The sequence below is a fragment of the Nelumbo nucifera genome, chromosome 1 (assembly GCF_055504915.1).
Source record: "Nelumbo nucifera cultivar China Antique chromosome 1, China Antique-T2T, whole genome shotgun sequence".
Classification (NCBI taxonomy): domain Eukaryota; kingdom Viridiplantae; phylum Streptophyta; class Magnoliopsida; order Proteales; family Nelumbonaceae; genus Nelumbo; species Nelumbo nucifera.
The window spans coordinates 158,987,704-159,013,519 of NC_142649.1; the positions used below are offsets into that span (position 1 = coordinate 158,987,704).

The window sequence follows — 25,816 nt, forward strand, 5'->3', positions numbered from 1 at the left end:
AATAGGAACCTGACCCACCGCCAGATTAGATTAGATCATCTTGCTTGTTCTTATCTTATTCTATTGCTCTTATCTTATCTTGTTAGTAAGTTATCAGATTAGGATTAGTTTATCTTGTTATCAGATTAGGATTAGTTTATCTTGTTATCATATTAGGATTAGTTTATCTTATTATCAGATTAGGATTAGCTTATCTTATCCTTAGCAAGATAGAATTGGAAGTCTCCCTATTCAACATGGAGACTCCCTAAGATTAGGACTCTTGTAATCTCCTATTTAAGGAGACACCATTACTGAATGAGGATATCGAATATTCAGTCAAGAAAGAGAATAAAGGAGAGTTAGGTGATCTCTTGAACAAATCACCATCAGGGCGCCTAGATAGGTTCATCAAGAGCAGGGAGGAACAAGAGAAAACAGAGGGTTTCCCCCTGGGACCGACCCGTGACGAGATCCTATTTGCGGGCCCATAACAGTGCCCAACCAAGGGAGCTTAGTCATCTTGGTGATGCCTTCTTTGGGTTCTTTCTCTACTATGTTTCTGCTTTTTGTCATATGCACAATGGACAAACCTCTCCTATCATTACTTACCAACAGTTAAAAGTGATAGTCTTCATAGTTGATCATCAACTCGGTGCAATGTTACATTCTCTCTCTCTCTCTCTCACACACACACACACACATGCACATGATTGTTCCAGGAAGCTTTTCATCTTTGCCAAAAAAATTTATTTGTCTTATCTGTGATGGTGTTCTTTGCATGCAAGACAATCAGACAACTCTGGCAGATGCTCAGAGGTAGTGTTTTGTGGGTAGGCGTGGGTAGAGTTCTTGTGGGCAGGAGATCCAGAGTCGTATTAGTCTACTGTTTGTATCTTTACTTTTTTTCTGGAAAAGGTAAAGTAAATTTATTCAGATAGAAAAGGAGAACAATACAACAAAACCCAGGCCAAAAAGACTGCCTGAGCGCAAATCAGATTACAGACTCATCCAAGACTGAGAAACAAACAAGTGAGCCAAATTCTGATGCTTAAACTCCTTAGTAACCGACACCCAAGAGATCAACTTGCCCACAGCTCTCTGCACCAACTCTTCAGGGCTTTTAGCTTTACTACAGAAAATTCTATTATTTCTCTCAGCCTAAATAGACCACAAAACAGCTGCAGGAATGGTCTTCCACACTAATTTTCCTTTCTTGTTGAGGCCTTCAACTCTCCAACAGTACAGCAGATCCTAGACTGTTCTTGGCATAACCCAGTTCATTCCAGAGCTTTCACGAAATGTCCCTATACCATGGAGGAAGTTGGGCAGTGAATGCATAGGTGATCTGTAGTTTCTGAAAAAGAACCACACAGACCACAGGAGGGGTCCGAAATCTGAATGCAACGTCTCTCCAGATTGGCTAGTCAAACATTTATCAAGAGCCATTGTCCAAACAAGGAAGTTAGCCTTGGAGGGGCTAAATTGATTTCAAGTCTGATTTGCAGGAAAATTCGATTGACCTGAATTTTTCAGCTTGATGACCAAGGATTTAACAGAAAAACAACCATCTGAGTTCCATTTCCAGCTCCATTCATTCTCCAGATTCATATCTATCTTCTGGTTTTGAAGAAGCCCCAACAGCTCCACAGACTCCTCCAGCTCCCAATCAAATAGACTCCTTCTGCAAAGGAGGGTCCAAATAATGGTACCTCCAGAAAAATTATAATTCTCAGCTACTGATGAGTCTTGATGAACAGAGCATTGGAAAAGAATAGGGAAAGCATCTGCCAAAGGGACCTCCATGCACCAGGGGTCCTTCTAGAACTTTATTCTATCTCCTTTACCCTCCTTAAGGCTGATCCCTTCTAAGAGGGTAGGAAGATTCTTCATTATGCCTGTCCAAAGAGAACTGCCCCGGCTTACAGGAGGATCTCTTGATCTTCAATACCCCATTCCACCCCATATTTAGCAGCTACTAGGTTTCTCCACCATGCATTCCTTTCGGAAGCAAATCTCCATAACTACTTACTAAAGAGGTGAACTAAATTTCTTCAGATTTCTTACTCCCAGCCCCCCTTCTTCCTTAGGGAGGCACACTTGATCCCACTTTACAAGGTGAATTTTCTTTTCATCTTCCCAACCCTCCACAAAAAATTCCTTTGTAATTGCTCCAATCTTTTTGCTATTTTGTTTGGAATAGGGAAAAGGGAGAGAAAGTAGTGGGTAGGTTAGAGAGGGTGCTCTTGATCAAAGTCACTCTACCCCCAAAGGACAGATATTTTGCCTTCCAAGATGCCAGTTTTTTCTCCATTCTCTCGATAACTGGGACCCAAGACGAAGAGGAAGACCATTTTGCCCCAAGAGGCAGCCCCAAATACTTCACTGGGAGGAACTCAACCGGGCAAGCCATCACCTCTGCACAATCCTCTAAATTTGATACTTGGCCCACTGGGATAATATGACTTTTACTCAGATTAACCTTCATCTGCAAATTGGAGGATGTTGACCTTTTCCCTTTCAGGAGAGATTGCAAAGCCTTCCCAACAACCAGAGGCTACATCCTTCTTGCTAAAAAGGGTGAGGATTTCCATGACATAGATGAACAACAAGGGAGAGAGGGGATCACTCTGTCTCAAGCCTTTGGAACTGCCAAAAAACCCTGCAGATTGCCCATTTATTAGGACTCAAAATTTAGTGGATTTAATATATACTTTGATCCAGTTTCTCCATTGCTGCCCAAAATTCATTCTTTCCAGTACAAAATCCAGGCATCTCCAGTTAACATGGTCATAGGCTTTCTCAATATCAAGTTTACAGATCAAATCCGGAGTTCCCTCTCTTCTTCTAGAGTCAATAAGTTCATTATCAATGAGAACTAAGTCTAACATCTGCCTCCCTGGGACAAAGACACTTTGGTTATTAGAAATTACACTGCCTAACACCCCTTTCATCCTTTCAGCCAACACTTTAGCTAGGATTTTATAGAAACTGTGTAAAAGGCTGATTGGCCTAAAATCCTTGATATTCATGGTTTGTCAATTTTTGGAACAAGGGTAAGTGGCATTTAAGCTTCTTTGCAGAGAAGCATTTGAGTGAAAATCCTGGAAAACATTCATCAAATCTTGTTTCACAAAGTCCCAACATTTTAATAGAAAAGGTTTGTTAGACCATCCGGTCTTGGAGATTTATCACCTTCCATCTTCTTGATTGATGCCCTAACTTCCTCCTTTGTGATGGGTCTCTCAAGCAAGAGTTTCTGATCTTCATTCAACTGCTTGAAAGGAAGGTCCATAGGAAGGGGTGACTTAATTTCTGCAGTTGAGTCCCCAATTCTACCTTCCCACTCCAGCTTATTTATTGAGGAGGCTCTAGATCAGACATTTGCCATTTTGTGAAAGAAATGTGTGTTTTTATCACCCTCCTTTAACCAAGTGACCTTAGCTCTTTGTCTCCATTTAATTTCTTCCTTTACAACCAATTTTTCAAAACTGATATTTGCTTGGGATCTTTTCAGCCTCAATTCTTCAGATAAGGGACCCACCTCATCTGCTCTATCAATTTCTTCAATGATACTCAGTAATGCTTTCCTTTCAGTATCCGATTTCAAGCTACTTTCCAATTTCCAGGTTTTTAGCTTTTCTTTGAGTGCACCCAGTTTTTTTGCCAAAACAAAGGAGCTTGAACCCTCCACCTGAAGCTCACTCCACACAGACTTCATTAGAGGAATAAGATTGTCTTCCTCAAACCATGCATTTTCAAATTTGAAAGGGACTCTGATTTTCTCTCGGTAACCACAGATAAGCTGAATAGGGTTGTGATTAGAAACTGGTCTAGGGAGGGAAATCTGCCTAAAATCAGGGAAGATTTCATGCCAATTTGAAGATATTAGAAATCTGTCCAGTCTCACAAGGGTAGGGTTTTCTTGATTATTGGTCCAGGTAAAGTTGTTACCCTGTAGAGGAATATCCATCAATTCCATATTATTAATAAAATCAGCAAATAACCTCATCGAATTTGTTCTTCCACTCCTTGTATTTTTTTCTTCAACAGACAGAGTCGCATTGAAATCACCACCTATGGCCCAAGGATAGGCCAAGGAGCCCCTCTTATCTGCCAACTCCTCCCAGAAATCAGCCAGGAGACAGTCGTTGGTCCATAAACATTTGTCGCTTGGCAAACATTCCCATCTAGAAGTTAGAAATAAACTGCAGAAAGAGGGATCCCATAGACTCAACAAACCCCCTGCACTGCCAGAAGCTGCCCCCCCCCCCCCCCCCCCATATACTTCGGACAATAGCAGCGTCCAACTTTTCCAATTTTGTTTCTTGAAGCAAAACAATCTTCAACTTTGAAAGCTTCAAAGAGTCACACAGCACCAATCTTCTCCTTCCAGAACCCAGACCTCTTACATTCCAGGATAAAACTTTTAAGTCCATGGAAACTCTGTCAGTAAAAAACAAACCCCTCCTCCTCAGGTCTTCTTGAACCATCTCGATGCCCCCTCAAGCAGTTGTGCAGGAACTCTCTTCTTGCTTCAACACCATGAGCCTTCCGCCATGCTTCAACACTATTATCAGCTTGTCCTCCACCTTTTTCAACTCTGTGTGTCCGAAATCTGGCCATGCTCCTGCCGCCACGGCCTTACTGTAAGGAAAGCTTGACCTTGCCTTCACATCTGTCCCTTCTCTTGTACCAGTTTTCAGCTTCCCATCTCCTCCTTCCCCCATGAGATCTCTGAGAGAAACTTTTGTGAGACATTGCCATTCCTATCTTTTTAAGAACTTGTTAAACATAAGTTCAGACCATGCATTTGGATAAAAAATGTAGCCCTATCATCTTAAGTTTCCTTTTCTGCTTAAAAAAATGATTTAGAACCCCACAAAAAGTATTGTGGACAGCCTTGGGTTTTGTCAGCCCAACCTTTGTGTATATCTTTCCAGCATCTATTTAATGGAACTGTTTGGCTAACTATAGGTGATGGGGCCTTGTACTTTGATGATAAACTTGAGGACCAGGGCACTCTTTCAACTACGTCATCAGTAGTACGTGGAGTAACATCATTTGCTTCTGTTACATCTGGGAGACTGAATGTGAGTTCAGGCATCACTTCATCTGCGTGAATTTTTTTCATTAACTTGCTATTTTCTTGTCTGTTGTTAGATTTAATATTTGTCTTTGATCTTTGCAGCTTCCTGGAGATAAAATTGTTGGTTTAGCAAAGTTCTTCCTTGGCATTGGAGTTCCTGGCACTGCCAAGGACTTGTTTGACCAGTTAGACTCATTAGCTTGTTTAGAGAAAAACAGGTACATAAAGTTCTGAGAATGTTACAATGTTTTGAAACATGGACTTATCTGGATGGTTATGACTCCTGGCCAGCTTGCCCTCGGACTGGATTAGCTGGATCTTTGATCCAGTTAAGTTTATGGAGTCATCTATTTTATAAGAATTTTCTTTCCTTTTTTTTATAAGCAACTTCAAATTTTATTAGAAAAGCATCAATATATACAAGCAGTACAAGCTTCCCAAATCATCAATAAAATGTTTCTATTTCAATCAGTAACACGGTCAATTCATTTAATAATCTATTGGTCAAACAAGAGAGTACAAGAACCTTCCTGCACTAGCAATGGGTAGCGAGAGCAGCAGCTTCTTGGGCTGACTAACTCATAGTACAAGGGAAATCAGAGTATGAAGGTTAACCTGGCATCCCTCTCCCCAGTACAATCGGTCTTTTTCTATTTCTCTTTCTAAACAACCTGCTGTGCTGTTAGTTGATTTCAACGCCAATCTGAAATTCTAAATGAGATGTTCATCCTGGCACCTTTCTCTCTCTCTCTCTCTTCATGTACACAAACAATCACACCTAACTGAAAATGATGCTTGGTTTCACATTTTTTAGAAGATTAAGTGATGGGGATCCTTGGTTTCACCATGTATTTATATATGGTAAATATATATTAATATACATATATTGTGGGCCAGGGTTGGCTTAAGGTATTTATATATGGTAAATATATACTAGACCCAGGCCTAGACCACAAATTTCCTGACTATGCAGGCCTAGGCCCGGGCCAGGCCTGAGCACAAACCTAGGCCTAAGCCCAGAAATTTGTGGGTTGGGCCAGGTTTCTGGGCCAGTCTAGAAATGATCACCCCTCAGGTAAGTGTGAAATTTCAGAAATTCCAACTACTGGTCAAAAAGATTTTCAGAAATTCAAACATTTCTCCACTTTGTTTATCTAAAATGATAGCTTTTCTCCTTGGAACTTATACTCAGACTATTCAGACCCCCAATTTAATGGTAGCACCCTCCATATAACACCAATACAAATAAAACTACAAAAGTTCAGACCAGAATTTCCTCTAGAACTCAAGTAATGAAATTTTCTTACTTTCTCTCCCTTGAGAAAGTCTGAAGTTCCTGAGATTTCAGTCCAAATCCCTTAACTTTTTTCATAACAGCAAGCTAACCAACTGAAATTTAACTTAGAGCCTTTTGTCCTATTCAAGTCCTCCATCAGTCAGGCTTCCTCTTGAGCCGGGGAAGGGTTTGAAATATAAAGAGTAAAATATCACATTTTTCCAAATAAAACTTGTTTCCACGCACTCAGACTAGTAGCATTTGCACTTTTGGGTGCCTTTATTTTCCATGCAAAGACGTATTTGTGTCAATTTCTTCAAGGAAAATAGTTTGGAAGCAATGCTGGAGGTCATCCACATTAGGGTTATACACTGGCTGAAAACCTTGGCACTGTTCGCAGAATTCTCAATTGATGAGCTGCAAAGAAAGTGGAAGGAGATAACAGAACTTGTTCCAATGAGGAAGGCCTCAAATGTTTGTTGGATCCCCCCACCCCATGACTTTGTTAAACTGAACTTTGATGGCAGCAGCTTGGGCAATCCAGGGCCATCCGGAATAGGAGTAATAAGAGATGAACAAGGGAAGCTGTTAGCTATGTATTCTGGACCAGTTGGGGTGGGAGATTCTTTGAGAGCTGAGATTCTTGCAGCTCTTGAAGGGGTACAAAGAATCAAGGATTTGCACATTAATAAGCTGATCATAGAAGGAGATTCTGAGGTTGTGGTAAACTGGTTGAAAGATGATAGTCTTAGACTTTGGAATTACAGTAATGAAAAGAGGAAATTCAAGTGGCTGACTAAGGACATGGAAATTCAATACAAATGGGTAAAAAGAAGTGTGAACTCTTTGGCAGATGGTCTAGCTAGACAAGGGGTGAACAGGCATTCTATTTTTTGGGCTGTCTTGTAATTTTTGTTCTTTCGATGTTTAATGGTTGTTCTTGGGAGCTAAGATTGTTTAGCCCCCTTGCCCTGTAATTTTCTTATATTTTTAATATTAATTCAATCCACAGTTATTGATCCAAAAAAAATAGTTTGAAAAATTTTACCTTTTTTAAATCTTTTTTTTTTATTTATCAACTGATAATGTCACTAGACAGATTACCAGTTTCTCTTATGGTTGGCGAACAGTTTAAAAATATTTGTTGAATTATTTCACCTTGTCATGGTATTGCTTCAATTATCTTCATTAGTTGATAGTCTGGCTTATTTGACTTTCTTTTAATAACTGTGGTTCATTGGACTATTGAAATTGGATTGTTTGGATCTGTCTTCTGAAAGATGTTCTTTATGTGCACATTTTTATATTCTGCATTGAGTTCATATTTTCTCTTTATTCCTCTCTATAGGGATTCCAATGGGTTGGGTTTGGATCAACCCAAACCCATTGCTATATTTACAGTTAGGATTACTGAAGCTGACCCAACCTGTCCCATGAACACTACAACTATTGCTATATTTATAGTTAATAGTAAACGTGTACATGCATTTGCACGTGGCAATATCTCTAAGACAAAACTATTTATAATTCATGGGTAGTTTCTGGACGGTTATAACTTATAAGTGGGTAGTTTCTGAACAGTTATGAGTGGGCAGTTTCTGAAATTAGAGTAAAGGACATATATACCCTCTTTATGCCCGTTGTGTGCTTAGACAAGAGGGATAGAAAACATCCAATGAAAAGTCCAGAAAAAAGGGGAATTTGCTCTTTTATAGGTAGTATAGATTGAGTGGCACCATGCCAATGGGTTGGGTTTGATATTGCTCAGCAGCAACCTGAACCTGGGCCAAAACTCAATTGAGACTGACCTGAACCCATCCTGATAGGTTTAGGTCAAAGGTGGGTTTACCACTTAATGTGATTCACTGGCGTACCTACCTCTCTACTCTCCAGTTTCTTGTCTTCATCACTTAATGTACAAATTTCTATTTAATTTTTGAAGTACGATTTTTTGAGTATAATTTAACACAAGTGCTTAAACCTAGGGGTGGCAATTTTTCACCCAACCCGCTAAACCCACCCAACCCACCCAGTATCTAACCCGCCCAACCCACCCATTTACTTGGCGGGTTGTGTGATCATCCCGTCACCCAACCCGCCCATTTAAATGGGTTGGGTTGTGGATAACCGTTGGGTTAACCATTACAAACATTAGCATTAATTCCTTAGCCTTTTTTTTATTTTCTTCATTTGAATTAAATAATTTATAATTAGTGCATTAATTTTCTATTAATTATTGACTAAATTTAGTTTTGTCTTGAAGCAACACACTTCACCCAATATAAATCCAAATCAATTTGACCCAAGTCCGGACCAGCTCAACACGGTCTGGCCCGATCCAACATATACCCATCTATGTCGACCTGAATCCGAAATAGACCTCGGATCGGATTGCTCGGTACTGTTTGCTTTTCCCGGTTTGGGTCGTCTGGTCCAACCATTATCCACACAGACAGTCCGACCCAAATCTGAAACAGGTCAGGTCGGGTGGTGTTCGAACCCTAAACCACATTGCTTGCGTTGCTCGGTTTGGATCGTCCACTTTCGTTCATATCCATACAACCCGACCCGAATTCGGTACCTGTCCAATCGGACTGAACCGGTTCGGGCAGGGTCTAGTCCAACCAGATTGATCCGGATCTAAACGGTTCAACCACTCTTGAACTTGATGTGATTACCTCGAAGACAATCCAATTAGATAGTTCAAGTTGGTCTGACCGGTTTGAACCTATGTGGTTCATCAAATCCGAAACCCGAACATAGTTAAATGGCTTTGCTGCTTGTATAAAAATAACATGCATGTAATGTGATTTGAACCTTCACCACTTGTGTAAATAGCAACTACTATTACCACTAAGCCATGACTAACTTATTTGTTAAAAAGGAGTTAGTTTTTTGTTTTAAGTGCATAAATATAAGATTAATGGGTTTGGGCGGATTGAATTGGGTTAAAGCGGGTTTGGGTTGAACCCAACCCATTTAATTTTATATAACTGGGTCATTAACGGGTTGGCGGGTTAAATGGGTTGGGTTGAAACTCAACCCAAACCAAATCCAACCCAACCTGCCCAATTGCCACCACTACTTAAACCATTGAAACAATATTGAACAAGCTTGTAATTAATTTATATCTCTTTTCATTGACTGGGAACTGATACAGAATTTTCCTTTATCATACAGTGTTGCTATTCCACTGATTTTATCACTTCCAGCTACTGTTCTTTCATTGACCAAAAACGACCATCTGAAGGTTTGCATATTTTTGCCATTGTAATGCTTTTTTATGAGTTTTCAGTTTCCATGACAACTTTTTCTTTGCAATACTGTTACAATTATTATATGTAGAAGAACACAAGTTAATTATATTTACATTACCTCGCTACATCTTTTCTGTTACTTTACTCATTTCTGGAGAACCTTACAAGACAGAAAATAGTCTATTTATGTTTTATCAAATAGATTGCTTAGGATCCAAAAATAACAACATACAGAATGATCATGGTTTGCACTGTGCATCTTGGAAGTGTTAGCAGGAAATCCAACTAAGTCTAGGATTGAGGCTATGAGAAAGGATTCTAGGTATGTCAATGGTGTGGCACTAGAACTAATGGAATGATGACCATGATTACTGTAGCCATGAGGCAGTAATAATTAGTCGGGATGAGGCTTGGATGACCAGTTTAAATCATTATATGTCATTTTGTATTTTTTTATGACAGACCTTGTTTTTAGAGGATATATCATCCTCTTTTGTTTGCAAAGTTTCACTTTTATATGCTAATAAATTTATTATCAATAAAATACTTTTCACTTATTTATAACTATTGTTTACCTATTAAAAAAAGAATGCTCGTACTAATAAGTAATAACCACAGCTGAAGGCGCAAGTCATTTGATTACAATGCTTCACTGCATCTTGATTCCTAGGCCTTGATACTCCAGCTATGTAGTTCGTCTATTTCTCTTTTCTGTGGTTGACCTTAATTTTACTATTATGTTTTTTTCTTATTTCATTGGGTAGGGAAGCAAAAAAAAAAGAAAATAATTCTAGCAGATTCCTTCGCTTTGATTGAGAGACAGTCCGACAGTTCTTCAATTCCAATTTCATCTTCACATGTTTCTGGTTTATCTATTTTGTACTTGTCAGGTTAAGGTCAATACTGTGCTGGGCTCCAATTCACCTCCTCTGACAGTGAGACTTGTCCGTGTGTTCAGATCTGATTCAAAAGAAACCTCTGTTGTTGAGAACCAGGTGCTAAATTGCATATGCTTTTGGTTTATCTAAACATAATGTGTAGCTTTCATATTGTTGTATTACCCTATATGTGTTATTATCTTTTCTTGAATATATTATTAACTTCCCCTGTTTTGATGTCTCTAATCCTATGCACTACAGGAACTCAAGTTTGACCCTGAAAGCTCAGTCCATTCCTTGGATGTCTTGCCACAGACTGTTGATGTTGGGAAGTACATATGTGTTTTTGAGGTAATCTTGTTTTTCTCTGTTGTCATTTGGGAACTGATTTTTCTGTGGCTTTGATCTTGGATATGGCATCTTCTAAATGTTACAGGTTGTGCATCATGATCCTGATAATGAAAAAATGTATGCCACTGGAGGCCAATCTCAAGTACCAATATATATTACAGGATTAATTAAAATTGACAGTGCAGAAATTACTATCCTGGATAGTGATGTTGGGAGCATAGAGACCAAACAAAAGTAAGTTATGCTTATTTTGCAGAGTAAATGTTATCCTTGAGTCATTGGCATATAGAAATGCTTTAATGTTTTAATAAGAAAATTTATGAATAAAATATAAAAGGCAGACAGTATAAAAGGGGTGACAAGATAACACCCCCCAATCCCCACTTTACAATGAACTGAGAAAACCTCCAGAAAACAGAAAACTCCAATCTCCATTACAACATTTTGACTGCTGATATCTCCAAAGTTACCCTAAAGGAATTTCCAGAATATCTGCATAACCATGATTTTTTTCTGAAGCTTGTCTGTCTGAATACTTGCCTTAGGTCCATAGGGTTTCTCAGATTACTATTACAGTATGAAATTTCTATCAATGTCATGTAGCCGTTCATATTTTGATAAGCTAGAAAGTGGTTGAACTCTCTGATATATTGGACCTTGACTCTCTACAGGTTTCCCTATCAAGCTCTTGTCCATTTGACATATTGCAATTCTCCACTGTTGAGAAATTTTAAGTTCAAGTTGGTGTTTATACTTCAGATGTTAAATGAGTATTTGGTCCTATTGAATCTTTTCTGGCATTCATGATTCACCTCGAATTGATACTTTGAGTTGTGAGAGGAAGCTCTTAGGGGCAGATTGATAACAACTGAATTCACAGAACTGAGTTGCTTTTCAATTTGTCATTTGTGAATAAGAAATTAAGTAGGGTATAAGCTCCTTAATTGCTGACATGCCAACAAGTCCATTTAACTGTCTAAAATGTTCTTCAAATATTACACTAAGAAATCATAAAAATATATTAAATACCAACCCATCCACTTACAATTCTGCTTGTATCTTTGTCATGTACTTGATCTTTCTTAATAAGATCAATGATTAGTTATTGGTTCTATTATCATTCTGAGTTCAGAAACTTTAACCAGTAACTGAAATACGAAGTTGGTAATACATTTGATTCATTCAGGCTAGATTTCTCTGGAGAAACTGCAGTATCACTATCAGCGAATCATCTGCAGAAGTTGCGTCTATCCTTTCAAATGACTACTCCTCTTGGAAATGCCTTTAAGCCACATCAGGTGTGTGCTCAACTTTCTAAATATGCAACCTTAAGATCTTCTTTCCTGCATTAGTTTGATTGAGAACTTTATTTGATATGCAGGCATTTCTCAAGTTGATACACGAAAGCAAAGTTGAGCATATCTTTGTGTTGGGAAACAGTGGAAAACAGTTTGAGATAATCCTAGTTAAGTTTCTTCAACTAACCATGGTGATTGGTTATTCAGTTCAGCAACTATTATTCGACACTTTTCTTAAAAATGAATACATGGATATGCGAGCTTTTTTGATAGATGCATGGATATGCAATTTTTTTTTTATAGATACATGGATATGCAAATTAGAATCTTAGATTACCCCTTCAAGATAAATATCCTGTTAGCAACATTCAGTGCAGAGACACTTGATTTTACTTGGTATGAATGTTGGAATTCTTAGCTTCCAACACTTGTACTCATTCTGATGCTACAGTTTGAATCTTCTTTCCTTTATATGTGCATAACATTAATCATATTATGAGTTCTATCATTTCCTTTTGGGATCTCCTTGCTGACAGAGTAGCAAGGGATGGGGAGTGAATTCCCTGCCCCACCGAACCTGATTATATATTACATATTAAATATATAAATATATAATATTTTTTATATTATATATATCAAAATATATTTAAAATATTTTTATATTCAAAAAACCCTTATTTTAAGTAAATCTATTTTCTGAAAAAAAAAGTTTAAAAATTTCAGAGATTTGGGTCCCCAGTGGATAACCCCTCTCTCACGGGGATCAGTGATGAAGGGTCATTTTTATCCCCGATAGGGATGGGACTCAGGGACGGAGATTTGTTTCAAAGTTAGGGTCGTGGATGGGGAGTATGGTCCCTGCCCTGAACCCACCCTGTTTCCATTCCTATCTCTTGGTGTGTCTTTACATGGGCCCTGCCATTTCTATAGCACGTTCGGGAAGGTTCATGCACCCTTAGCATTGCTTTCTAACATACTTTAATTTATTATGTACTGTCAGACTCCTTTTTTTTATTGATAATAAAGGGGCTTTTTTTTTTTTGAGAAAGCATAAAGGAACTTAAATAAAGGGAAATAGTTAGGCAAAATAATAAATTTCTGGACTTGCAAGTTACAGAGGGAAGCAATAACTATCCATAAAGAGCTTTATGGGGTGGAGGTAAACCAAAAGAACAATATAACCAATATATGTCTTTAGACAATTGTGCCCACTCCTTGTTAATCCATTTGTTGCTTGCATTTGGGATTGGTTTTTCTCCTTGTTGGATGCAGGTAGGCTTCGCTCTCTAGTATGCAGAGCCTTTTTTTACCCCACAACTTTCAAGTGGCTAAAGAAAAGGGGGAGGATAATGTGGAGATGCACCAGGGCAGCTATAATTTGGAGAATCTAAGAAGAAAGAAATGTAAGAATGTCTATGGAAAAGGTAGTAGGATGCAATGATAGACTCTCTAATAGGGTGGCGCATTTGTGAAATCAATGGAGACGTTTTCTCAATTTTCAACAAATGACATAATTAGGAAGTGGTGGACTCATCATCAAGTAAATACCTAACGAGCAGAAGTTGGATACCACTGGAGGAAGGAATTTACGAAACTAAATTTTAATGGAAGCAGTAGAGGAAACCCAGGATCCTCAGGAGAAGGTGTATCAGAAATGATGAAGGCTGTATTATGGCACTGTTCTCAGTAGGGGTGTCAATGGACCAGTTTTGGGTTGGACCCCATCTAAATCAAAATCAATTTAGACGGATTGGATGGACCAATAAGACATATTGAACTGGACCAGTCCATGCTTAATGGTCTAAAGTATTTATTGGATTGGACTGGACCTGGTCCATCCATAATGGATTTATATTGGATTTGGTCAGATTTAACCAACATTCAGTTCATTGATAGATGATAAGAATATGGTGCCAATGGATCAGGTTTGGATTGGGACAAATCCAAATTAATACCAATTTGAACAGATTGGACGGTCCAAACGTTGAATTGGACCAGTTCAAAATGGTCCAAAGTATTCATCGGATTGGATTGGACCTGGTCCATTTGTAATGGACTCATTTTGAACCGGATTGGATCGGACCAAATCCGGTCCAATTAACACCCCCAGTTCTCAGGACCAATTGGTATAGGGGACTCTTTCAGAGCTAAAACTATGACTGTCTTGGAAGGAGTAAAAAGGGCAAGACAAATGAATGTGCCTAAGTTGATTATTGAAGGAGATTCTAGCTTGGTAGTTGAGTGGTTACAAGATGGAGAAGCAGTTACAAGAGTCCAATTAGGGGTATGGAAGTGAAGATGCAATGGGTCCAAAGGGGAGCTAATTGTATGACTGACTATTTAGCTAAGCAAGAAGTGAGGAGAGAACAAATGTTTTGGGTACAGAATTGCAAAAGTGTCGATGTAAAGGGAGAGGTAATACCTTATCTCTTAACTGGGTGGATTTATATATGTACACATTTTTATTATGTTTTAATAGAAGTCATGGCTATTGACAAAAAACATGGAGAGAGGAGACCCAGTGTAACATGGCCCTTGTAGATAGTCTCACATCCTATTCTTTTGCATTTATGCCAAGGCTATTACTGATCACAGAACCAGGTCCCAATGGGAATCTCCTAAGCTATTTAAGAAAGAGATCCTCCTGTCCCTCAATCAGTCAATCTCCAAACCCCCAGCCCCAGGGCCCTAGCATTCTTCCAATTGGCCTTAAACACAGACTCCCAATCTATTAAGTTATCTTTTCTGCTATACTCCATATAAAATTTCTAGTGATTTGCTGAATTATTTTGATTGTGGTGTACCTGGAAGTTTTTTAGGAAAGGTCCTCTGATGATATTGTATAATTATCAGATAGGAGACTTGTGATTCTATCGGGGCATCAAGAATGGCTTTTGGGGAGTTGGGGTCAATTCAATGGTGGCAAAAAATGGTAGATACTCATTTATCAAAAAAAAAGGTAGATACTTAGAGACTAAATGCAAGGAAACCAAACAGAAAATGCTGTGTAGGTTGTCAAGGGAGAAGATACCATACTAAACTAATTTCTGAGTATCATAGAAAGGCATGCTTGTCATCCATAATTGAGGGTTCCTCACCCTCCTTTTGAATTCTAATATAAATTTTATACCATTTATCAGAAAAAAAAAATATTAGACCAATTTATGAGTATCCTAATGAGAATGGTGAGGATGATGAAGAGTGAAGAGACAAGGGGATTGAGGAACATGAGCAAGTGAGTGTAGTTCTGTACTCATATAAAGGTGATTGATGACGAAGTGCAAATGGATAGATGATTGGATTATTATTATTATTATTATTATTATTATTATTATTATTATTGTTATTATTATTATTATTATTATTATTACTATTACTATTATTATTATTGAATGGCTGATTTTTGAATGGAGGAACTGAAGGATGAGAGGGTTGGAGGATGGAAAGAGCGGGTGTTGGGTAGTGGGGAGGAAAGTAGGAAATTAAAGGAGGTGGTGAGATGGAGAGAAGATGAAATTTATAAATGGGTTCAGGCCCAATTGGTTGGAGAAACTCCAAAGGGATCAGAAAAATAAGATTTCTTGGCTTTGAAAGACTAGCGATCGAAGGGCTAATGAATTGAACATCACCAAACTGGTTATAGAGGGAGATTCTAAATTGGTAATGGGCTGGCTGAAAGATTATGAAACTACAGCAATGGGAAGAGGAAATTTAAGTGGCTGACCAAGGATATTGAAGTGAAGCTGAACTGGGTAAAAGGAAGTGCTAATTCCTTTGCTGATGGGTTAGCCAAACAAGGGGTGACTAGGGACTATGTTTTGGGCTCTCTTGTAATCTTGTTCTCTTTGTTTATTTATTTATTTATTTTTTTGTCTTTGGGTGGGGGAGTTAGGAGAGTTTATCTCCCCTAAATTTGTATCTCTGTATCTATTTCTCCTTTCTTATTGAAAGTTACGAGTTATTGGTAAAAAAGACTAGCAATCAAAGGAGATTCACAGGTTGTAGTGGTGGCAATTTCTAACCCAACCCACAGGACCCATCCATTAGTCACCCATTACGTCAAGTAAAAAGGGTTGGGTTATGGGTATTCATTTGGGTCAGCTATTATATAAAGTTCTTTTGCTAGTAGGCAAATTGTTATATTTTTGCTCTGTAGCGAGGCCCTCACTAGGCAAATTTGTAATGAATCTGATGGCATAAGAACTTTTTTTTGGTGTCAAAATTGCTAGAAATAGCCCCAAGATACCCATTCTTCAATTTGCTGAAGATTGTCTCCTGTTTACTAGAGCGACTGTGTCAGAAATTCAAAAAATTGCAGAAATTCTGAAAAGCTATGCTAAAGCCTCGGGTCAAAGACCAAATTTTCAGAAATTAACTCTTCGTTTCTCAAGGAACCTTCCATTGTGGCTGCAAAAAAAAATTTGTCAAAAATGATTAAGATTGCAATTGAATCTTGTAAGTAAAATTACTTGGGTGGCCCAAATATTGTTGAGGGGGTAACTTAGGAAACCTTTAAAAACTTGGAAGAAAGAATTAGAGTTAAATTGGCTCGATAGAAAAGGAATACACCCTTCATTGCTGGGAGAATCCTTCTTAAAGTTATTGTGGCAATGATACCTCAATTCCAAATGGGGCATTACAAGCTCCTGAAATCAATGACCAATAATCCAAATAAACTGCAGAGAGATTTGTTCTGGGGTACGGATGGGTCCCGATCCCTGCTTCCTTTGGTGAGCTGGAAAACTCTTTGTGCTCCAAGATGGTTTAGGGCTAAAAAGCGTGGAATCACCGAATGTTGCTTCTATTGCAAAACTGGGTTGGAGAATCCTCATCTAACAAAATAATCTTTGAGTTGAGTACTTGAGTTTATGAAAAGCAAGTATTTAATAGAACAATTTTTTGGAAGTTAAATTTAAAAAAAGATAATTAAGGATACTTTTGATTTCCACTAGAAAAGCACAAATGATTGTGTCTGGTGGTTGCTTTGAGAAATTAATTATAAAAGCCATGTAATTTATATTTCATAAAGCATAAAATAGTTTCTGTTTTTTATTTTATTTTGAATCTCTTGATGCAAGACTTGGTTTCAAATGTAGTTGTTGGTGTTCTTATCATCACCATCATTATTGGTGCATCTTTACATCCTTGAGAGGTCATGGTTGTGCATAATTCAATTGGAACGACTTATTCATTTGGCCATATATTTCAGATGTTCTCACAAGTGTTTGTAAATGGCTTCCCGTTGTAGGATTTTCTTGGTCTGGTGGACAGATTGTACTACCTATCAGGAAGATATGACATTCAACTCACAATTGGCGATGCTTCGATGGTAAAACAAGGCATTTATCTGTTTTCCTTTGTATTTAGTTATAGGAATCACTGATCATTTGTCTTAATTTTTTGCAGGAGAACTCGTTCTTATGGGCTCTAGGCCATGTTGATTTAGATCTACCAGAGGCACCAGAAAAGGCTAAACGCCCTCCTCCACAACCTGCTGATCCTTACATGAGATATGGGCCCAAACAGGAGATAACCCACATCTTCAGGTTACCTGAGAAGCGTCCGCCACAGGATCTTTCTCTTGCCTTCTTGGCTCTTACACTTTTACCACTAATTGGATTCTTAGCAGGAGTAAGTTTCTGTTATCTAGGAGGTGCATTTATCCCACCAAGCATTCTTGGACACTAGTAACTTCAAATTCTTATATTATAAGAGAGTTCAAATCATGTTATAGGCTCCATCCTTTATTTCATGAGGCTGAGTTTCCTTGACAATCCGTTTAGCATGACTTATTTGAATGGGTTTATCAAGTTTAAATGCTAACATGGAAGTAGGCGAACATTGAGCTGATCCGAATTGATGAGACTATATGATTCTCTATTCACCAACTTATTGCCAATTTACTGCTAAGTTGTTTGGAAATAATATATGCATTATTTCTCTTTTTAGCATGTAACAATCATGTTATTCTCAAGGTTTTTGTGATTCGTGTTTGATTGATATTACTAAATCTTTATCTGCTTGGCAGCTGTTACGTCTTGGGGTGAACCTAAAAAATTTCCCAGGATCAGCGGTACCAGCTACATTTGCCATCCTCTTCCATGTTGGCATTGCGGCGGTTTTGCTACTTTATGTGCTTTTCTGGTTGAAGGTTCTCTCATTTAATCCCTGCTCTTAGTAGATTATTATTAACTAGTGAATTGTTTATTTAGTCCTCTATTTCTTTATTCAATCTGCAGCTATACTTATTTTATACGTTTCCATTCTGTACAGTTCAATTTGTTCACAACTTTGAAATTACTCGGATTCTTGGGAGCCTTCCTGCTGTTTGTGGGACATCGGACTCTCTCTTACCTTGCCTCGACATCAGCCAAGTTGAAATCTGCTTAGTGAGACTACTAAATTTTGTTGTAGGGCCTCTTAGAAATTAAATTAACTCTAGTGCTGCCAGAATTTTCCTCTGTAAAACTGGTCCAAAAAAATCTGTAGAAGTAAAATGAAAATTTCCAGGAAAAAAAGTGTTTTTATTTCAACTCTTGAAGGAGAATAGACAAAGGGGGTGATTTAAAGTTGATATTGAAGATTATAGCTTACATTGGCCTTGTTTATGGAATTTGTAGCAAGTGTAGAATTGAATCACGTTATTGATGTTTGTTCTCAGATGGGAACATGGGGTGGACTAGCAATCCCCTGGAATTTTAGTTTAGTCAAATACTTAGACCTCAGCTCGGATGCCTATCCCCTGGAATTTTAGTTTAGTCAAATACTTAGACCTCAGCTCGGATGCCTATCCCCTGGAATTTTAGTTTAGTCAAATACTTAGACCTCAGCTCGGATGCCTATCCACTCACCACTCGTGGCTTGTGGTCGAGTTACTTGTTCACTATTTCACTGGTACTTCACCGGCTTTCGTGACAGATGGTACGAAACTAAGATGGATGCTGGTTTTGCTTGTAACTCAAATTATCAATGTTTTAAAATCCAACCTGGAACTGGAACTGCTTTGGTTACTGGTTTTTAGGTCGGTGGTTCGATTATTCTGTCCAAATGAATGATTCATTGTAATTTAAAAAAATAATACAAACAAAAATAAAAATAATTAAACAAAAAATTGCAAAAAACTGTTGGCCAGGTCAAATGGGTTGATGGCTCAACCTCCTGGGTCAGTGGGTTACTGACCAAATCAATGATTTTTGGCAGAGGACTGTGTCAGGAGTGAAAGGGGAACCAGTTGCCCGGATCAACGGCTGAATGATCCAACATTCCGGATCAACAACATTTCGGAAGCCATGCAAACTAATGATTTTCCAGCTGCAATAATATAAGCTCATCTTTCAAAAAAGATGGTAGCTGTATTTGGTGTTTATAAATAAGGGTACTTTATTTAGTTAACATTTATATTTTGAGGTATTAGTGCAAAACTAATATTGATCAGTAAGAGTAGTTTATCAATTTCTCGTCCATTAACAAGTCCCCCTTTGGTTTGGTGGTCAAAACCTCAAACTCGAGGGACAGGGGAGGTATAACGTATAAGTAATAACTCCATGACCTTAGCATTTTTTCTCTAGATTTAATATCCTTCAATGTTCCTTTTTTTATTTATTTTGTCATTTTGTGTGCGCATGTGAGTTTGGACCAAAATATCGACATGCATATTGCGCAATTGAATTCATTTCAAGGGGACGATACTCATGCTTCAAGATTGTTTCAGGTTTCAAGGTTCGAAGTTTGGACCAAGCTATGAAGTCTCAAGTACTAACAATCGAATATGGTTTTTTCCCTAATATTTGTAGGCATTTCTGTGGATTCAAAAACCGAATCCTTTCACAATAGGATTTTCAAATGTGAGGGGAACACGCATTGAGCACGGTTGAACGTAGAGAGCTAGCGAAAAAACCCTAAGCTTGAAGGACAAATACCTAGGGGCGAAGTTTTGGATATGAAAGAATAAAACTGAGACATATAGGGATCTCATTGAGAAGATTGAACAGAGAAGGGAGTCTTGGCAAGTAAAAACTCTCTCAGGCAGGCAGATCCACATTAATCAAATCAATGGCACAACTCACAAGTAATTCCGCAGTACATAATGATGATGGACCGTCTTCCCAAAAAAGATTTACAATGAATGGAGAAGCTACAAAGGAATTTCTGGTGGAAAAATAAAGACAAAAGTTAAAAGAACATAAGTCGGGAATTGCAAACCAAAACATCTAGGAGGGTTGGGGTTTAGGAGAGCGAGAGAAGCTCTCCTATAGCTCTACTTTCCAAACAAAATTGGAGATTATTGTCAAAAAATAACAGCTTGTGGGTGAAACAAATGGAGAGCAAATACCAGAAAAATAATGAAAGTTTCTTCCAAGCAAATGCAAAAGCCAGCTACTCAACTTGGTGGAACACAACGATAAGAATGAGGGCATTTCTATAAAAGCCCTTTGTTAGAATATCTAGTGTTGGACAGCCGGCTATCTAACCACGTGTTAATCGCCGCTTGTATCAAATTGGTTATAAGTCAGTTGCGGTTCTGCGATGAAGTGTATTTATAAATACCCTCATTACATTCAACACATTTTGCGATGAGATTCATACATTTGCGATGAGTTCTTTTCCTCTGTTTCCTCTGTCTTGATTTTTACATGGTATCAGAATTTGTAATTTCTTCCGCTGCTGCAGCAATCTGTGATTCCTCTCAATTTTTTTTTCACCTTTTTTGTCTCTTATCACTGAGTTTCTCCTTCTTGCTGTTGCTTCCGCTGCTGATTCTTCCAACCATGACGTCAACACCGGTAATGACATCAACAATGGTGACAGCCATAGAATCCGATCCAGCATCTCCTTACTACCTATGCCCATCCGATAACCTAGGGAGCATTCTTTTATCTTTTTCCTTGACCAGAGCAAAGAATAAATACTGGTTTGTGGACGGATCTTTACCACGACCACCAAGATCATCACTAGACAAGAATGCTTGGGTTAAAGTAATTCAATTGTGGTTTCTTGGTTGTTTAACTCTCTGGCCAAAGAACTTCACGAGAGTGTAGCATTCATTGACTCAATTTCTGAGATCTGGAAAGAGTTAGAAGAAAGATTTGCGCAGAGCAACGTCCCGCGGTTCCATAAGCTAACTGTAAACTCAAAGGGCTGTGGGATGAACTCGGAAGTCTCACCGATCTTCCTGAGTGCACATGCAAAGCATTGAAACATTTCATTATTGATCGTGAAAAAGAAAAACTCCACCAATTCTTGATGGGTTTAAATGAATCTTTCAACATCATTCGATCGAACATCGGATCGATTTTGAACAGGGCGTATTCCCTTTAATCTAAGAAGAGTGCCATATGCTATAAATCTCTCTTCGAGGATCATCCAATCCTGAAGCTACTGCATTGAGTACTGTATCAAGATCCATGCCTCGTGACTCTAAGAATCACAATCGTTCAAGGTACATTTGCGGTCACTGCAAGAAAACTGGGCACACAAGGGAGCGATGTTACAAGCTTGTAAGTTATTGATCGTGAAAAAGAAAAACTCCACCAATTCTTGATGGGTTTAAATGAATCTTTCAACATCATTCGATCGAACATCGGATCGATTTTGAACAGGGCGTATTCCCTTTAATCTAAGAAGAGTGCCATATGCTATAAATCTCTCTTCGAGGATCATCCAATCCTGAAGCTACTGCATTGAGTACTGTATCAAGATCTATGCCTCGTGACTCTAAGAATCACAATCGTTCAAGGTACATTTGCGGTCACTGCAAGAAAACTGGGCACACAAGGGAGCGATGTTACCTTGCCAGTTGGGAGAAGGGTAGACCAAATCGAATTATGTGCTAATGTAGACACTAATAATGAATCACACATCACTGTGACCATCTAACAATATAACCAGTTGCCGGGTCTTTTGATTCAGGGGTGGCCAGGAGCCGAGCTCTTCACGAGTTACTCGAGCTCGGCTTGCCTCGGTTTCAACCGAGCTTGAGCCTAATTATATATATAATAAAAATATTATAATTATAATTATTATAATTCTTATTTTTTAAATATTAAATAACAAATAATTTTATATATAATTTTTTATTTTTATAACTTTTTTCTCAGATTAGCTCGAGCTTACGAGTTTTTAACTCAAGCCGAGCTCGAGCTCAAGCCCTGTAATACATTGGCGAGCCGAGCTCGAGCCTCATACTATTCGGCTTGGCTCAGCTCGGCTCGAATCCACCCCTATTTTGAGCAAAGAAAACCATGAATCAGATGCAACTGTGAATCTTTCTGGTAAGCACTCCACTATTTCTATTGGATAGTGGTGCCTTTGACCACATGGTTTCAACTACATCATTGTTATCTAGTCACACTCAATTGCATTCTTCCAAACCAATTCATCTTCCGAATGGGACTGGTACTACTGCATCCCATTACAGAACTGTGTATCTTGGGCCGAACCTAATAATCAATCATGTTTTACATGTCCCACAATTCCACTGCAACTTACTCTCTTTTAGCAAACTTACAAAGGAGTTGCAATGTGTTGTTCTGTTTTTTTCTTCATTCTGTGTCCTCCAGGACCTAGTCTCTTGGACCGTGATTGGGACGGGTAAACTCGTTGATGGATTGTATTACTTTACCATTGTTGCCTTTGTAGATAATTTTGTTGTGTTTACTGCAACTTCAAATAAAGGTTTGGAGCTTTGGAACAGACGACTTGGACATGCCTCATCACAACGCCTTTCTCTCATTCCAGACTGTTCCTCAAAACAGCTATGCAATGCATGTCATAGAGCCAAATAGTCCAAGATACCATTTCCTGTTCAACCATCTTAGGCTGCTCAACTCTTTGACTTGATACATTCTGATTTGTGGGGAGGGTACAAGACTCCATTACATACGGGCGCACATTACTTTCTTACTATTGTTGATGACCATACGAGATGTACTTGGGCTTATCTTTTGAAATTTAAATCTGAAGTTGTTCATCATCTTATATCATTTTGTGCTATGGTTAAAAGGCATTATGATTACTCTATTCGACAAATTCGATCTTAATGGCAAGGAATTCTTTTCTAGTCCTCTTCTCAATTATTTTGCTAAACAAGGCATAACACAACAACATTCTTGCATAGCAAGCCCTTAGCAAAATGGTGTTGTAGAGTGCAAGCACCGTCACCTGCTGAAAGTCGCTCATGTGCTATGCTTCCAAGCTTCATTGCCTGTCACATTCTGGGGCAAATGTCTCCTCACGGACACATACATCATTAATCGGTTACCAACACCATTCATTTCAGAAAAATCTCTGTCAGAGGTGTTACTACAACAAACCCCAAGTTACAACCATATGCAAGTGTTTGGTTGTCTCTGTTATGCACAAGCACAGCCCAAACTTCGGGATAAATTTTCTAGCAGGGCAACACGTGTTTGTTGTGTACCCCTTTGGTCAAAATGGGTATCTTGTTTTTGACATTGCCACTGGCCACATTTTCACGTCCCAGGATGTCACATTTTATGAAGATCAATTTCTATTTCAGACTTCACACTCGCCATCAACTACTCCTATCATCCCATTGCTTATGCCCGGCCATGATTCAACTATATCACCAGATCCATTGGTCCATAACATGCCTGAACCGCCACCATCAATCACAAGCCCACCTACTGGCAACCCAGAAACAGAAAGCTTAGATTCATCTAGGCATTTGTCTCTTGATGATATACCAGCTAATGCAAGCTCATCTGAAACCGCTATTGAAGAGAATAACCAAGTTTCAACCCAACTGGTTCATGATCGTGTAGACCTCGGAAAGTCTCCACCCGCTTACGCTCATATGACTACCACCTACCTCCTTCTCTTGCTAATGCGATTACTAGCCTGGGTGCTTGTCTAGCTACAATTTCCTCATAACCATCTTCTTTTTTTGAGGTTGTTAATGATCCCAAGTGGCGACAGGCAATGGCAGCCAAAATTGAAGCACTTGAGCGAAATATTACATGGACGCTTGTAGATTTGCCACCTAGCAAGAAGGCCATAGGGTCAAAATAGGTCTATAAGATCAAATTGAGAGCTGATGGTAGTATTGAGAGATATAAGGCCTGTTTGGTGGCAAAAGGCTACAATCAAGTCAAAGGCCTTGACTAATATAATACCTTTGCACCTATAGCAAAGATTGTTACTGTTTGTTGCCTACTCATAGTGGTTGTTGCCAAGTTTGGGAACTTCACTAGCTTGATGTAAACAATGCATTTCTCGATGGGGAGCTCCATGAAGATGTTTACATGTGCATCCCTCTTGGATTTGCTAAAGATGGTGACCACCATATTTGCAAATTCCAAAAATCCTTATATGGCCTCAAACAAGCTTTACGGATGTGGTTCCAAAATTTCACTCACGCCCTCGTGCATGCCAATTTTACCCAATCAGTGGCAAACTACTCACTTTTTACAAGCAAGAAAGACAACTCCTTTGTTGCATTCCTTGTGTATGTAGATGACCTAATCATCACAGGAAATGATCATATTTGTATTGCCTCCCTTAAATCTTATCTCAATGAGTGCTTCACCATCAAGGATCTTGGACCCTTGACATATTTCTTGGGCATTGAGGTGGCTCGTTCAGACTCGGGCATCTTCCTAAGTCAGCATAAACACATCATTGACATTTTGAACGAAACTAGGATGCACGAATGCAAACCATGTTCAAATCCTATGGAACAACAACGACACTTCAATTATGATGCCAGTCCAACTCTTTCAGATCCAGCCCAACACAGGCGTTTAGTGGGACGCCTACTCTACCCTATGGCCACAAGGCTTGACCTTAGCTTCGCAATACATCAACTCAGTCAATTCATGTAAGATCCACGAGAAGAGCACCTCCAAGCCGCTTTACGGGTGGTCAGATATCTCAAGTCCACTCCTCATCATGGCATCTTTATCCCATCCACTAATGACTTTGTGGTCTGGGCCTTCTGTGATTCCGACTGGGCTAGTTGTCCACTTACCCGACACTCTACAATAGATTATATCACGATGCTTGGGAAATCTCCAATCTCTTGGAAAACCAAGAAGCAACACATTGTGTCATGATCCTCTGCAGAAGCTGAGTATCAAGCTATGACAATCACAACCTCAGAACTCATTTGGCTTAAATGGGTCTTTGCGGATTTAACAAGTCACATCGCAACACCCATGAAGTTGTACCGTGATAGTCAAGCTACCCTCTATATTGCTGCCAATCCAGTTTTTCATGAACGCACAAAGCACATTGACATTGACTGTCATTTTGTCCGAGAAAGTATTCAGAGCAATGAGATCAAAACTTTCCACATCAATAGCAACAACCAGCTAGTAGATCTCCTAACCAAAGCTCTCAGGGTGTCACTATTTCAAAGCCTCAATTCTCAAGTTGAGGAATGGGAAATAAATTGACATATCAGAGGACCCCCTGGATACCATGGCTTGAGAGCCACAAACCCACCCTCAAACCAAACACAACTCGCCCTCAGGCAGAGAAAAAAAATCAAAAGTTTCATAACTTAAGATCACAAATGGGATCTTGAGAAGCTGATTCTTTTCTTTGAAGACCAAGACATTGAAGCAATAAAAAACATCCCCGTCATCCACAACAGAGGATGTGCTCACATGGAAGAGCACCAAAAACGGTGAACTTTCAGTTAAGTCGGTGTATCAATTGCTGATCCA

At 38.8% G+C, this 25,816-nt stretch overlaps 1 protein-coding gene across 1 annotated transcript in view; it reads left to right on the forward strand.

Moving 5' to 3' along the window:
* The window catches only part of LOC104602859 (dolichyl-diphosphooligosaccharide--protein glycosyltransferase subunit 2-like), a 34,162-nt gene extending 15,441 nt beyond the window's left edge, over positions 1-18,721 (forward strand). Inside the window, exons 8-19 of the mRNA XM_010266717.3 lie at positions 4,957-5,072; positions 5,171-5,286; positions 9,525-9,594; positions 10,492-10,596; positions 10,741-10,830; positions 10,916-11,064; positions 12,017-12,128; positions 12,212-12,295; positions 17,377-17,457; positions 17,535-17,759; positions 18,157-18,279; positions 18,402-18,721. Coding sequence (XP_010265019.1) covers positions 4,957-5,072; positions 5,171-5,286; positions 9,525-9,594; positions 10,492-10,596; positions 10,741-10,830; positions 10,916-11,064; positions 12,017-12,128; positions 12,212-12,295; positions 17,377-17,457; positions 17,535-17,759; positions 18,157-18,279; positions 18,402-18,518 — 1,388 coding nt within the window. The 3' untranslated portion in view covers positions 18,519-18,721. The remainder of the gene's footprint in view (positions 1-4,956; positions 5,073-5,170; positions 5,287-9,524; positions 9,595-10,491; positions 10,597-10,740; positions 10,831-10,915; positions 11,065-12,016; positions 12,129-12,211; positions 12,296-17,376; positions 17,458-17,534; positions 17,760-18,156; positions 18,280-18,401) is intronic.
* Positions 18,722-25,816: the final 7,095 nt, after the last annotated feature.